Genomic DNA, 12796 nt, shown 5'->3' with positions numbered 1-12796 from the left:
TTATAGCACTATGAGAGTACAAGGCAAGAACTTTGCAGAGAACTGTGACATAAGTACAGATGAAGCACAGTAGTGCCAGAGGTAAGTGGTGAGAATCGGGTTATATTTGAAGACTAACAGGAATTGCTGAAGCATGTCTAATGTAAAGAAAGGAAAGAAACCGTGCATGATATGAAGGCTTTTGCTCCAAAATGTCAGAATATACAGTTTTGTTTTTTAGTATTAGAATGAAGAATTAAGAATTTTGTAATTAAATATTTTAGAAAGGGATATTTATAGTAATTTATTTAGGGCTGGAGAAATGCCTTACTAGGTAATGTTTGTAAGCATGAGGACCTGAGTTTTATTCCCACAATCAATGTAAAAACATAGGGTATAGTTGAGAACACTTGTTCCAGACAACCTGAGTTTGGTTCTTAGTACTAGTATTCAGTAGACTGTCTGTAACTCTAGCTCTAGGAGATTCAATACTTTCTTTTGGTCTCTACAGGGACTTTCATGCTTGTATGCATACATGTACTCATGTGTGCACACATTTGTAACAACAGTACTGGAGAAACAATGTGGGGTCCTGTTCCTAGTGCTCACTAATCGGCTATTCGAGCCTAATTGGTGAGGGTCAGGCCAATCTTAAGTCTCTCCACTCCCTTTTACATAAAACTCACATTTAATTTTATTTGATCATCATAGCCTCTTTTTTATGATATATTATATATTTGAAAATTAAAGTCTCATGAGGTTTTGCTAGTGTATATTGTTCCAGTGTTGTTATATATACTGCTGAAGTGAGCACTATAACTTCTTTTATCATTCTTAGTTATCATTAAAATTTCATCAGTACTACATGGAAGGATTGTTTTCAGAGCATGGGATTTGTTGTCTAACTATGTAATTAAAGGCCAACGAGATGGCTCAGCAGGTGAAGGCACTTGCCACCAAGTCTGACAATCTGAGTTCAATCTCTGGGACCTACATAGTAAAAAAAGACATCCAACCCACACAAGTTGTCTTCTGTCTAGATGTGCATATTACATGCCTCCACTAATAAATAAATTTAAATGTGTAATTAAATTTGTAAGTTACAGCTTGTTTCAGAGAGTGTTATTGGAGAACTCTTAAATGAGAAGGAACAACTATAATAGGATTTATATCTAGTGAATTGACTATGGGAGGAAAATTAACCCTATATATTGAGGTGATAATTTAAAAGTACTTGAATTGTACACTAAAAGAACTAGTTTACTTTAAAGATATGGGTTATCAAATATTGAGCTTATCCTTTAGTACCAGTGTTGAAGAACAACATTAGATGGTAAATGTTGAGTTGGAAGAAGCTGCAGCTCTTAGGATTGACTTGTGCAGGTTGAGCAAGGTATTAAAATATGTCCTACTTTTCTGGTGAGTATCTAGATAGATAGTAATACTGTTTGCCGAGAGTTGATCTGTTAGTTACTTGTCTCCTTGCTTTGACAACATACCTGAGAAAGGCACTTTTAATTTTAAGGAAGGATAGAAGGATTTATATTGGCTTACAGTTTCGAGAGATTAAAGGCTCTCATGGCAGCAGGAACAGGGCACAGTGTGTCCAGGTAGGAAGCAGGAAATGGTGATTATTTGTGTTCAGCCCAATCTCCCCTTTTTATTCAGTCCATGTAATCATATCAACCACGTTAAGGATACGTACTCTACCTCAGGTACCATAATCTAGATAATTTCTCATAAACATGTTTAGCTATCTCCCATAAAACTGACTATCATATCAACTTTATCAGTCACAGCTGGGATTATAGGAATAATAGTAGGTCTGTATGAAGTAGATACATTGCTCCTGGACAATTTATGGTATGTTGAAAAGAAAAAAGGAATTAGCTGCTTGGGTTTAAGAACCTAAGTAAAAGATCCTAGCTGGAGTTGGATGTTTGGAATTTCTCAGTGTATCATTTTATGTTATTAGTAGATGTTAGATGACTCCTCTAACCTACTTATTGACTTATTTTCCTGAGCTTAGAAAAAGCAAGATTGTGCTTATTTGGTTCTTCTAAGAATGGATTTGGATTTCGTGATAGTGATCTGGATATTTGTATGACTCTGGAAGGCCATGAAAATGCAGAGGTAAGAGGTAGTATTTGGAAAGGATTTGAAAGTTTGCTTTTGTCTAATAGTAAATTTATTGTAGTTTTATGTGTTATATTTATTATATATAGTATGATTCTTTTTATCAATGTCTAAGTAGGAGTGCTTGAGATGTAGAAGCATTAGCTTTATCAATTTAGAAAATACTCAAACTCGGCTACTATGGAAATCTATTATTTAAAAAATGTTCAGAATTAAAATAAATAAATTTAATATTTATCATGTTTTAATCTAACAACTAGGTCTTTGAGACTTAACAAGTGTCTAGAAATGAATTGGGTGAAAAAGTTAGTTTACCACAAGTTGGAATTTTTTCATTAGAACCAATGAGAAACTGGTACTCCTTTTTGGTAGTAAGCAAATAGAGGTTGTATCTATCTCTTGCCCCTCCCTGCACTCCCCTCCCATTATATACTTTGTTTTCCTCTCTCTGTGTTATGTACTCTGTAAGTAGAAAATACAGGCAATCATCTAATATAAAAAGATTCTATTCTAAAAATTAATTATAATTTTGAGGCACTGACGTATTTCCCATAGAAGAAATATTCTATTGATTGAGGGTTAGAGACTTTATTTTGGGTGGGATGGGGAAGTAACATTTATTGAATTGCTGTAGACACTTATACATGCCTTATCTTTTTTTATTTTTCATCTACTTTGAGGTAGATATAATTACCCCATTTTCTTAGCGTATCACTTTGTGTTAAGGAGACTGAAGCTTTGAAAGACAAACTGGCCCCCAGTAGAGATAGTACAGCACGTAAAGATGCGTGTTTCCAAGCCTGACAGTCTATATGTGGTCCTGAGACACTCGTGATAGAAGACGGGAGCTAGCTTCAGCAGGTTGTCCTCTGACCTCTGTGATGCTCCTACTTCTTCCATACAAGTCAGTAAATAAACATTAATAACAACAGAAGAAAGAAATGAAGGAACAAAAGGAAGGAAGGAAGGAAGGAAAAAAGAGGAAAGACAAACTAGTTTATTTAACTTCAGGTCACTCACCTTGTAAATGTTGGGCCAGGATTTGTATCTAGGGCTGTGTAGTCATGGATTTATACTCTTCCTATCATATCTTACTGCCTCTCTGTAATTTTTTTTTTTAGCCCATAATGTAACTTCGTATAGTATTAATAGTAATATAGAACCCAACCACTAGTTTCTGATGTTGACAGCTCTCTGAATAACCTTGAGATGGAAACAGCCATTTTGTGTAGTGTGAGAGTCTCAGCATTAGGGATGGGTAAACTTTCCTCTTCTGATTCCAGACTTTGGTCTTGTCCATGAGAGTGTCTAAGCTCCAGTGAAGGAAGGGACTGACTGGTTAAGGAAGAAGTGTCTTAGGCCATTGTTGGAGCAATTAGAAAAAGAATAGACCCTTGTAGAGATCTTTGACAAATGCATCTATTGGCTTTATTTTATCAATAATTGTGTGTGTCTCAGATAAAACTCAGTGGCTATAATACTGCTAGTAATGTTTTATTTTTATCTATGCTGTGCTGTGCTGTACTGTATTCTGCTATGTTATTGCTTTGCTACATTATGATAGGGTATCCTATAGACCAGTCTGGCCTACAACTTCTTACCCTTCTGACTCTCTCTCTCTCTTTTTTTTTTTTTTAATTATCTCATGTTCTTTCTTTTTTAAAGATTTATTTATTTTATTGTGAGTACACTGTAGCTGTCTTCAGACACACCAGAAGAGGGCATCAGATCACATTACAGATGGTTGTGAGCCACCATGTGGTTACTGAGAATTGAACTCAGGCCCTCTGGAAGAGCAGTCAGTGCTCTTAACCACTGAGCCATCTCTCCAGCCCCCTACCCTCCTGACTCTTAATCCCGTGTATTCCTCTAGATTGAACCCAGAACTGTATGTTGAACATTATATACCTGAGCCATATTCCCAGTCCTGTTGTTGGTATTTATGTTTCAAAATCAGGTACCTTTTGTAAGATTGGAACAAGGGCAAGCTTTTTTTGGCATTTGTAGTAGTATCAATATACCTATTGTTAGAAAATAATTCATAAGCTAGTGAGATTGCTCAGTAGTTAAAAGTGTTTATTACTTACTCTTTCAAAGGACCCAAGTTTTTATCTTAGCACCCAAGTCAGGCAGCTCAAAAACCATCTGTAACTCCAGTTCCAGGGGACTGAAGACCTTGAGCCTCCTTAGGCATCTAAACATGTAGCACATGTACATGCACATGCACACCTACCCATCCATACTCACATACACATGATTAAAAAATAAATCTTTAAAAGAAATGAATCCAGCAGAATAGTGCAGCTGTGTGTTCCTGAGGCAGTTCTTCCAGAAAATGATTTTAAAATTAGTAGGTCTGAGATGACAATGATATCTTGCATATTCTTTTTTCTGACTCTTAAGACATTGATTGTCATTTTAAAAATTATTATTAAATAATATTAATAATTACTATTTAATAATAATTATTATGTGTGCATATGTGTCTGAGAATGAAAACTTTTGGAATAGGAAAGAGAGATTTAGATATCTTTGTTAACGTCAGTGTTTAGACATTAATTGTATATGTATTGGGAAGTTGAAGACAATTATAAAGAATACAATATTTTATTCCTTATGAGCTATTATTAAATCTTTAAAACTTTATCAGAATTGTATATTTTACACAGTAAATAGCAGTTACCTCTCATTTTAGTGTATGTGAATTAGTAACTAATGATTCCTTTGAAATCCTCAATTTAGCTGCATATACTCTCTTGTAATGAAGGGATATATATGTTGAATATGTACAAAAGTGATTTAATAATGATTATTAGGATTGATTTATTTTAATAGTCTTTAGCTTAGTACAGCTAATTTATTATTTTACTTTATTTTATTTTTTTAAGATTTATTTTATTTCATGTATATGAGTACACTGTAGCTGTCTTCAGACACAGCAGAAGAGTGCATCAGATCCTGTTACAGATGGTTGTGAGCCACCATGTGGTTGCTGGGAATTGAACTCAGGACCTCTGGAAGAACAGTCAGTGCTCTTAACCACTGAGCCATCTTACCAGCCCCTAGTACAGCTAATTTATAAAGCCATTGTTCTCTATGTTCTATTTTGTTTTTTATTGCCATACCAATTTTGCTGTCTCTGCTTTAAAAAAAAAAGATGTAAATTTGCAGAGGGATGAATTTCCTAGAGGAAGTTGGTACTGTAGTAGTAGAATTATATACTTCATCAACAAAATAATACCTGAGGTAGGGTACATGTTTTTAATTCCAGAACTTGTAGGGAGGAGAGAGGTAGAAGGATCTCTGAGTTCGAGGCTAGACTGGTTTACAAGGGTTTTCCAGAATAGTCTGGGCTATGTAGAGAGTCCCTGTCTCAAAACCACAAAATTTAACAAAGCCCATAGAGAATATAATGATGACAAAGGTGACAACTATGATGATGATGATGATGAAACAGCTAAAAAATACTTGAAATGCTTATCTAGACTTACCATCATGCTTAAATGCTTATCATCAGACTTGCTTGCTGTTGAATGCTGTTTTGTTTGTTTGTGTTTTGTTTTTCAACACATGGTTTCTCAGTAGCCCTGTCTGTTCTGGAGCTATGTAGACCAATCTGGTCTCAAACTCAGAGATCTATCTGCCTCTACTTCTTTGGGATTAAAAGCATTGGCCACCACTGCCTGCACTACTGAATTTTTTAGAGCAGGTTTTATGTACTTGTCCAGCAACTCTGCAGAGCAGAGTCTTACTATCTTGGTTTTATAGAGTAGTAGTGTGATGCTGGGGGGATGTGAAGGATGACAGTTAATACTTTAAAATTAGGATCTAGGTTTGCCTAAATTCAGTGTTGTTGTTTTGTTTTGAGTGAAAGAGTTACTGAATATATAGGATCAGGACTAAAAGAATAAAACAGTAAGTAAACTGACCAAATGTTCTCCCTGGGATTCTCTTTTCAAAGGGTCCTGCTGTTTTGGTTACCCTGGCTTCTCTGGTAGTTTCTGCTGGACTATATGTCTGATACAACACTCTTCTTATCATTAATATTATTTATTTATTTATTTTCCTGCTTACTATTTTATTCTCTTACTCCCACTTACTATATTCTTAATAAATCCACTCACTTAAAACCGAAGGAATGGCTATCAGATAACTTTTAAAAACATATTTATATATTGAAAATCGTGTTATTCTTTTCATGCTTTTCAGACTTCATTCTCTGTGAATAACCTTGGGATATTTCTAGAATACAGTTATAGTTACTTAGAGTGGAAAAGGGTCTGAGCTTCTGCATTTCTACCAGGCTCCAAGTTTATGTTAATGATATGAGTCTTTGACCTCTTACTTAGTTCAAAGGAAAAAGCTCATTATGATTAGAAATTTTAAGTGCTAGTATTAAATACTTTGGTTAAAGTAGAATTTAGTAGGACAAATTGATATTTATTTATTTATTTATTTATTTATTTATTTACAGAAATTAAACTGTAAGGAAATAATTGAAAATTTGGCAAAAATTCTTAAAAGGCATCCAGGTAAAATTTTATATCTTTACTACAAAAAAGACTTTCTAGCATTATAAAAATTATTTAATTCTCCTAAGTTTTTGTTCCCCAAAACTCAGGTTTAAGAAATATTCTGCCTATAACTACTGCCAAAGTGCCTATTGTAAAATTTGAACACAGGAGAAGTGGACTAGAAGGTGATATCAGTTTATATAACACACTGGTAAGTTTTTCGGCCCAGCCAGCTCTAATTATACTTTTAAGTTTTTACTTAAAAATTATTTTTATATTTTAAGTATATATATATATGTATGTATGTATGTATGTATATACATATATACATAAATACACAAATATAACCTTCTCAGTTTGTATAAAGTTCTTATATGTATATGAATTCAGAGATAACCAATTTTAGGATTCTTCTCTAGGGAAGACTATTTCTCCTGTTCTTAGTATTTCTTAGTTGCCAGTAGTCCTCCTTCTAGGGTTAAGGCCCCATAAAATTTCCCCCTTTTATGTTAGAGTATCTATTGGTATAGTCCTTGTTTAGGTCTTATTTCGGCAGCCACGTTGATGATATTTTATGGGTATTTTCTGACATAGGAAATGTGCTGCTCCTCGGGTCCTAAACTCTTCCTGTCTCCTACTGTGATTTCTGAGCCTTAGGTTCAGGAGTTGTGTTGTAGGTGGATCAGTTTAGGATTGGGCTTCATTCACATGGTTACTTGTTCCCTACATTTGGTTGGTTGTGATTTTCTGCAATGATCTCCATCTGTTACAGAGAGACGTTCCTTTGATAAGGAGTAAGACCTGTCTATACATTTCTGGGTAGAAAGGTATTTAGAATGTAGTTAGGAATTATGCTCGTTTAGTGAATGGGCTCTCCTCCAAGATCCATGAATTCACTGGCAATGAATTCACTAACCAATGAAAAGTTTCCAATACCAGGTATGGTTTCTGTCTTGTTGAGCTGGCCTTCAGTGTGATTAGAGAAACATTGGTTACTGCCAAGGTATGCTATTGCACCCTTGATATTGTGACATGCTTGTCACTATATTAGTTCATAGCCATCCATAGCTGAATAAGAATATTGCCTGCTTGGAAGCTTGCATGGAGCTTTCTGGTCAGAACCGAAGTGGATTTCAAAGTCCTGAGTCAGAAGAACATGATGTCTTAAGCAGTAGAAAGTTAATGGCAACCTCTGGGAGAGATGACCAAGGGCAACATTAATAGCCTGTGTTTTGGACATTTCTTGGATAACCCTGACTAGCAACTCAATAGGGAGCATTTAAACTATATATGTATTATATGCAGTTTTAGGTAGATACATAATAACATGACTCCTATGACTTTTACATACATCCTTACTGTTAGTTTATTCTTCTTTCTCCTTTTTCTGAACTATTCTCCCAGTTTTTTCAAAATCACTTGTACTCTGCTATTTCTCTTGTTGCTGTTCTCCTCTCCCCATGGTCCCTTTTTACTTCCCTGGCTTCTGGAGTTACTTCAGGATATATATTCACATCTGAAGATTTGAGCCTAGGAAACTTCTCACGGCGGGAACATGCAATGTTTATCTTTCTAGATCTGGATTATGTGATTTATTTTATTTTAGTTCTGTCCATTTCCCTGCACATTCCATGATTTCATTTTTCTTTACAGCTGAATACTATTCCCTAGCGTATGTGTGTATGTGCTGCATTTACATTATCCATTTTTCAGTTGAAGAACATTTTTGTTGTTATGTTCTGTCTAGTATGAATAGAATGGCAGGTATGATGGGTGATCAGATATTTTTCGAGTGGGATGTTGAGTCCTTTGGGCATATGCCAAGGATGGGGGTAGAGCTGGCTCATATGTATAGCTTTCTGAGAGTTCCCCACATAGATTCCTAGAGTAGCTGTGTAACATTTTGGAATTCTACAAGTAGAGAATGAGTTCCTAGCATTTATTGTTGATTGTTTTGTTGATCTTTGTTATTGTGACTGGACTCAGACAAAAATCTTAGAGTTTCTTTTTGTTGGTAGGTTTTTTCTGCTCTTTCTTTTGTTGAAGATTTTTTTTTTTTGGCTTTCTGTGCTCTTTTGTGTTACCGTATACATTTTAGGATAGTTTATTTTTATGAAGAATGTTTTATTGGGTTTCATTGAATTTGTAAATGATTTTTTTGGTAGAAAGTCATTTCCACAATATTAATTCTACCAATCCGGATCTAGTGTATTACCTTTTTCTTCAAAATTTTAGAGTTTACAAATTTTAAAGTTTATTTAGGAATCTTTCACCTCCTTGGTTAGGTTTATTCCTAGATAATTTATTTTCTTTGAGGCTATTGTAAACAGGAGGATGTCTGTGATTGCTTTCTCAGTGTTTGTTGTTGGTTTATACTTTTAATTTTAAAAGCTGACAGATACACTTCCCTGGTAGGGAAGAAACCATGATCATGTAGGTGGCTTGTGCTGAATATACTGATAATACCCTGCAATTTCCACAAAGGTGGAAAACTTGACAGTATAATTAATTTATGATAGTGGGGGGACTATTACATTCCAGTTTTCCCTTACTTGCTTAAAAAAAAAAAGGTGCCGGGCGGTGGTGGCACACGCCTTTAATCCCAGCACTTGGGAGGCAGAGGCAGGCTGAGCCTGGTCTACAGAGTGAGTTCCCGGACAGCCAGGGCTACACAGAGAAACCCTGTCTCGAAAAATAAAAAAATAAAAAAAAAAGAAAAAGAAAAAAGTTGACAGATTATTGATATGTTTATATTTTTCAACTGTGAGCAATGTAAGGAAAAGTATTCTGATACTGGTTTCAGAGCGAAGTTGGTTTGTTTGACTAATTGATAGGAATTTTGAAATCTTGATATACTATTTACAGTGTACTGCATCTTTTTACCTGATTGATAAGTTTAATTAATGCATATTAAATGATTTCAAATACGTAATTATTTTTCAGGCTCAACACAACACAAGAATGCTAGCTACTTATGCAGCTATTGATCCTAGAGTACAGTACTTGGGATATACTATGAAAGTGTTTGCTAAGGTACTTATTAAGAAGTTGAAACATTTGTCTTGTTATAGTACTTGCGATAGCTAAAGTGAAACTTACTGATATTAGATTTGTGAAAAATATTGTCTTAATTTTATTATTTAGCTTTTTTTTTTGTCTTTTTTTTTCCTCTTCTAAGATATGGTCTTCCTGTGTTTCTTTCATTTAGGTGATCTTGCTCTTTTAATATTTTGAGTTGTACCCGAGCTTTTACTGTGTAATTCTTTAATTAATTAATTAATTTTTTTGAGACAGGGTTTCTCTGTGTAGCTCTGGCTGACCTGGAACTCACTCTGTAGACCAGGCTGGCCTCGAACTCAGAAATCCACCTGCCTCTGCCTCCCAAGTACTGGGATTAAAGGCATGTGCCACCACTGCCCGGCTTTATTTATGTTTTTAAATTTATTTTTGTTATAGGGTCTTAATTATGTAGCTCCAGCTGTCCTGGAACTTGCTGTGTAGACCAGGCAGGCCTCAAACTCAGAGAGATCCTTCTGCCTCTGCCTCTCAAGTGCTGGGATTAAAGGAGTATACTACCACATCGCTTTTTTGTTTTTTTTGTGTTTGTTTTTTTAAAAGAGATGTTCCATAAGCTCCCAGATTATCATATCTCTGCTCTCAGTGCTGAATTTACAGGCACATGCATGCCTTCTGAGCTTTTATGTGGAAATTGAGGGGTTTGAACTTGGGTCCTCTTGCTTTTTCACAGCAATTGCTCTAATCCATTGAACCATCTTCCCAGTCCTTTTTTTTAGTGGATATGGACTACTTTATATGGATATCTCTAGTACGTTTCTCCTAAACTTTACTGATGAACTTAGCTTTTTCCTGATGTCTTGTTAGTGTAACTATTCCAATTTAAAAATTCAATTTCTTAAGTTATTTTACATATTTTTAAAGATAATTTTTGGAATGGAAATATTAGGGCATTAAGTTTGTTTTACTTATGTTATTTTGATACTGCCTAACTATTCTTCATAGAGTTTATATTAAACTGATTTTTAAAGAGTTGCCAGGCATGGTAATGTATCTTTAATCTCAGGGAAGCAGAGTCAGGTGAATCTCTGTTAGAGATCAGTCTGGTCTACATAGTGAGTTCCAGATCAGCCATAGCTCCACAGAGAAAGAGAGTCCTTGTCTTTAAAAGATATTTTAAGTAAATTAATATATATGAATGTTTTGCCTGCATGTAAGTATGTGCATCATTTGCCTGCTTGGTATCTTCAGAGGTTAGAAGACAAGTTGTGAATATCTTGCCACTAGAATTAAGGAAAGTTGTGAGCCACCATCTGGGTAGGAGGAACTGAACCTGTATCCCTCTGAAAGAACAATAGTTGCTTTTAATCCGTTTAGTCATCTCTCCATCCCCTTGTTATACTAATTTCTACATTTAGTTGTAATATATAAAAATGCCTATTTTCTTACACTTTTGTAACTTATTGTTACTGAACTTCTGGATATCTTTCAGTTCAGTGAGTTTTAAAAATAAGATATCAGAGTAGTCAATGGTTTGTGGAATGAGTTTAATTTTTATTTGTAATCATGGGTTTTTTTTTTTAGCGCTGCGACATTGGAGATGCTTCTCGGGGAAGTTTATCTTCATATGCTTATATTCTTATGGTGCTGTACTTTCTGCAGCAAAGAAAGCCACCAGTTATCCCAGTTCTACAAGAGGTGAGTGTTTAAGAATATTGTGAAGCCCAAAGCATAGTGGCTGATACCTGTAGTCCCAATACTTGGGAGGTCAAAGAGAGAAGTGTAACCATTAGGAGTTTAAGGCCAGCCTGGGTTAGTGTGTTTCAGAACACACTAGGCAACTGAATGAGAACCTGTCTAAAAAAGAACTGTTACAGGTGTTTTTAAGCAAATCATGGATTTAAACAGGAGAGCTTGCTTGATGAGTTCATGATAGATTTTTCTGTCATGAATGTTCCAAGTTTTTTTGTTAAAATTAAAGCTATAATTAAAATAGTGAACCTTTTGGGAAATTTTATTATTGGAGCCTATTGACTATCAGAGGGATTGTTGAGTATCTTCTGTAATATTTTAAAATTTTGTAGTCTTAGAATACTGAAGATAAGATGGGCACACGCCTTTAATCTTACACCCATGAGGCAGAGGCAGACTCACTCTGTCAACTTAGTTGACAGAGTGAGTCTAGGACAGCCAGGGCTACACAGAGAAGAGACCCTGTCTCCAAAAACCAAAATATTGCAGATATGTATAATCTAATTCCTGTAGCTCAGCAAAAACTTATACATATAATAATAGGCTATCACATTGAAGCATGTATGTTTCTTCTCTCTAGAATATATTTCCTCCTCCTGCTTGATAGTGAAGTCTTATATATTCCCACATATACTTGACAGTCTTGAGAAGTCTGGTCAAGAATATGCAGGAAGATTTATTTATTTTTTTTTTTTTTTTGGTTTTTCGAGACAGGGTTTCTCTGTGTACCCTTGGCTGTCCTGGAACTCACTCTGTAGACCAGGCTGGCCTCAAACTCAGAAATCTGCCTGCCTCTGCCTCCCAAGTGCTGGGACTAAAGGCGTGCACTACCACTGCCCGCATAAAACAGTTCTTATTCTTCTATTTGCTTCTCCCATTTCTGGGAGAGTGGATTTGTCAGCATTAGAGAAGATCCAATTCTGTATTCTTAGAAACATAAGTGTTTAGAGATGGGAGAGATACAGCTGGAAAACTACATATTATTATTATTTTTTAAAGTAGGGTTTGTTTGTGTAGTCCTAATTGTCCTCGAACTCACAGAGATCTGCCTCCCTCTGCCTCCCTTGGGATTAAAATTGTGTGCTTCTATGCCTGGTTTGAAAACCACATATTCTGTTCTTACCTAAACTAAAATATGATGATAAAGGGAAAAAAATGACAAAATAATAAGCCATGTGGTATAAGTGTCTGATAGCCATCTTAAATTTTCAAATAGTCTCATGATGATTGACACCGTTTTAGCAATACCTCCTTCCTATTTTAAACAATCAGTAGCGGGGAAATAAAAATGAAATAGTTTCCCTAGGCAAAAACTCCTAACTAAATACTATGTTGGTGCTATTACACGTTTATATTTAGAGTCTTTGTTTGTGGTTCTGTGAATCAAATGTAATGCCTCA

General features: G+C 35.2%; 1 protein-coding gene and 1 pseudogene across 6 annotated transcripts in view; both read left to right on the top strand.

Moving 5' to 3' along the window:
• The window catches only part of Tut4 (terminal uridylyl transferase 4), a 101813-nt gene that overhangs the window by 57639 nt on the left and 31378 nt on the right, over positions 1-12796 (top strand). For all 6 annotated transcript variants that reach the window (XM_028785314.1, XM_028785305.1, XM_028785296.1 and 3 more), the window contains 5 exons: positions 2009-2112; positions 6590-6647; positions 6737-6840; positions 9573-9662; positions 11229-11342. In XM_028785314.1, the coding sequence (XP_028641147.1) occupies positions 2009-2112; positions 6590-6647; positions 6737-6840; positions 9573-9662; positions 11229-11342 (470 nt within the window). The remainder of the gene's footprint in view (positions 1-2008; positions 2113-6589; positions 6648-6736; positions 6841-9572; positions 9663-11228; positions 11343-12796) is intronic.
• LOC114639753 lies at positions 9030-9180 on the top strand (annotated as a pseudogene).

Source organism: Grammomys surdaster, unplaced genomic scaffold (genome assembly GCF_004785775.1).
Source record: "Grammomys surdaster isolate TR1022 unplaced genomic scaffold, NIH_TR_1.0 100, whole genome shotgun sequence".
Classification (NCBI taxonomy): Eukaryota; Metazoa; Chordata; class Mammalia; order Rodentia; family Muridae; genus Grammomys; species Grammomys surdaster.
This window is presented reverse-complemented; position numbering and strand designations above follow the sequence as displayed.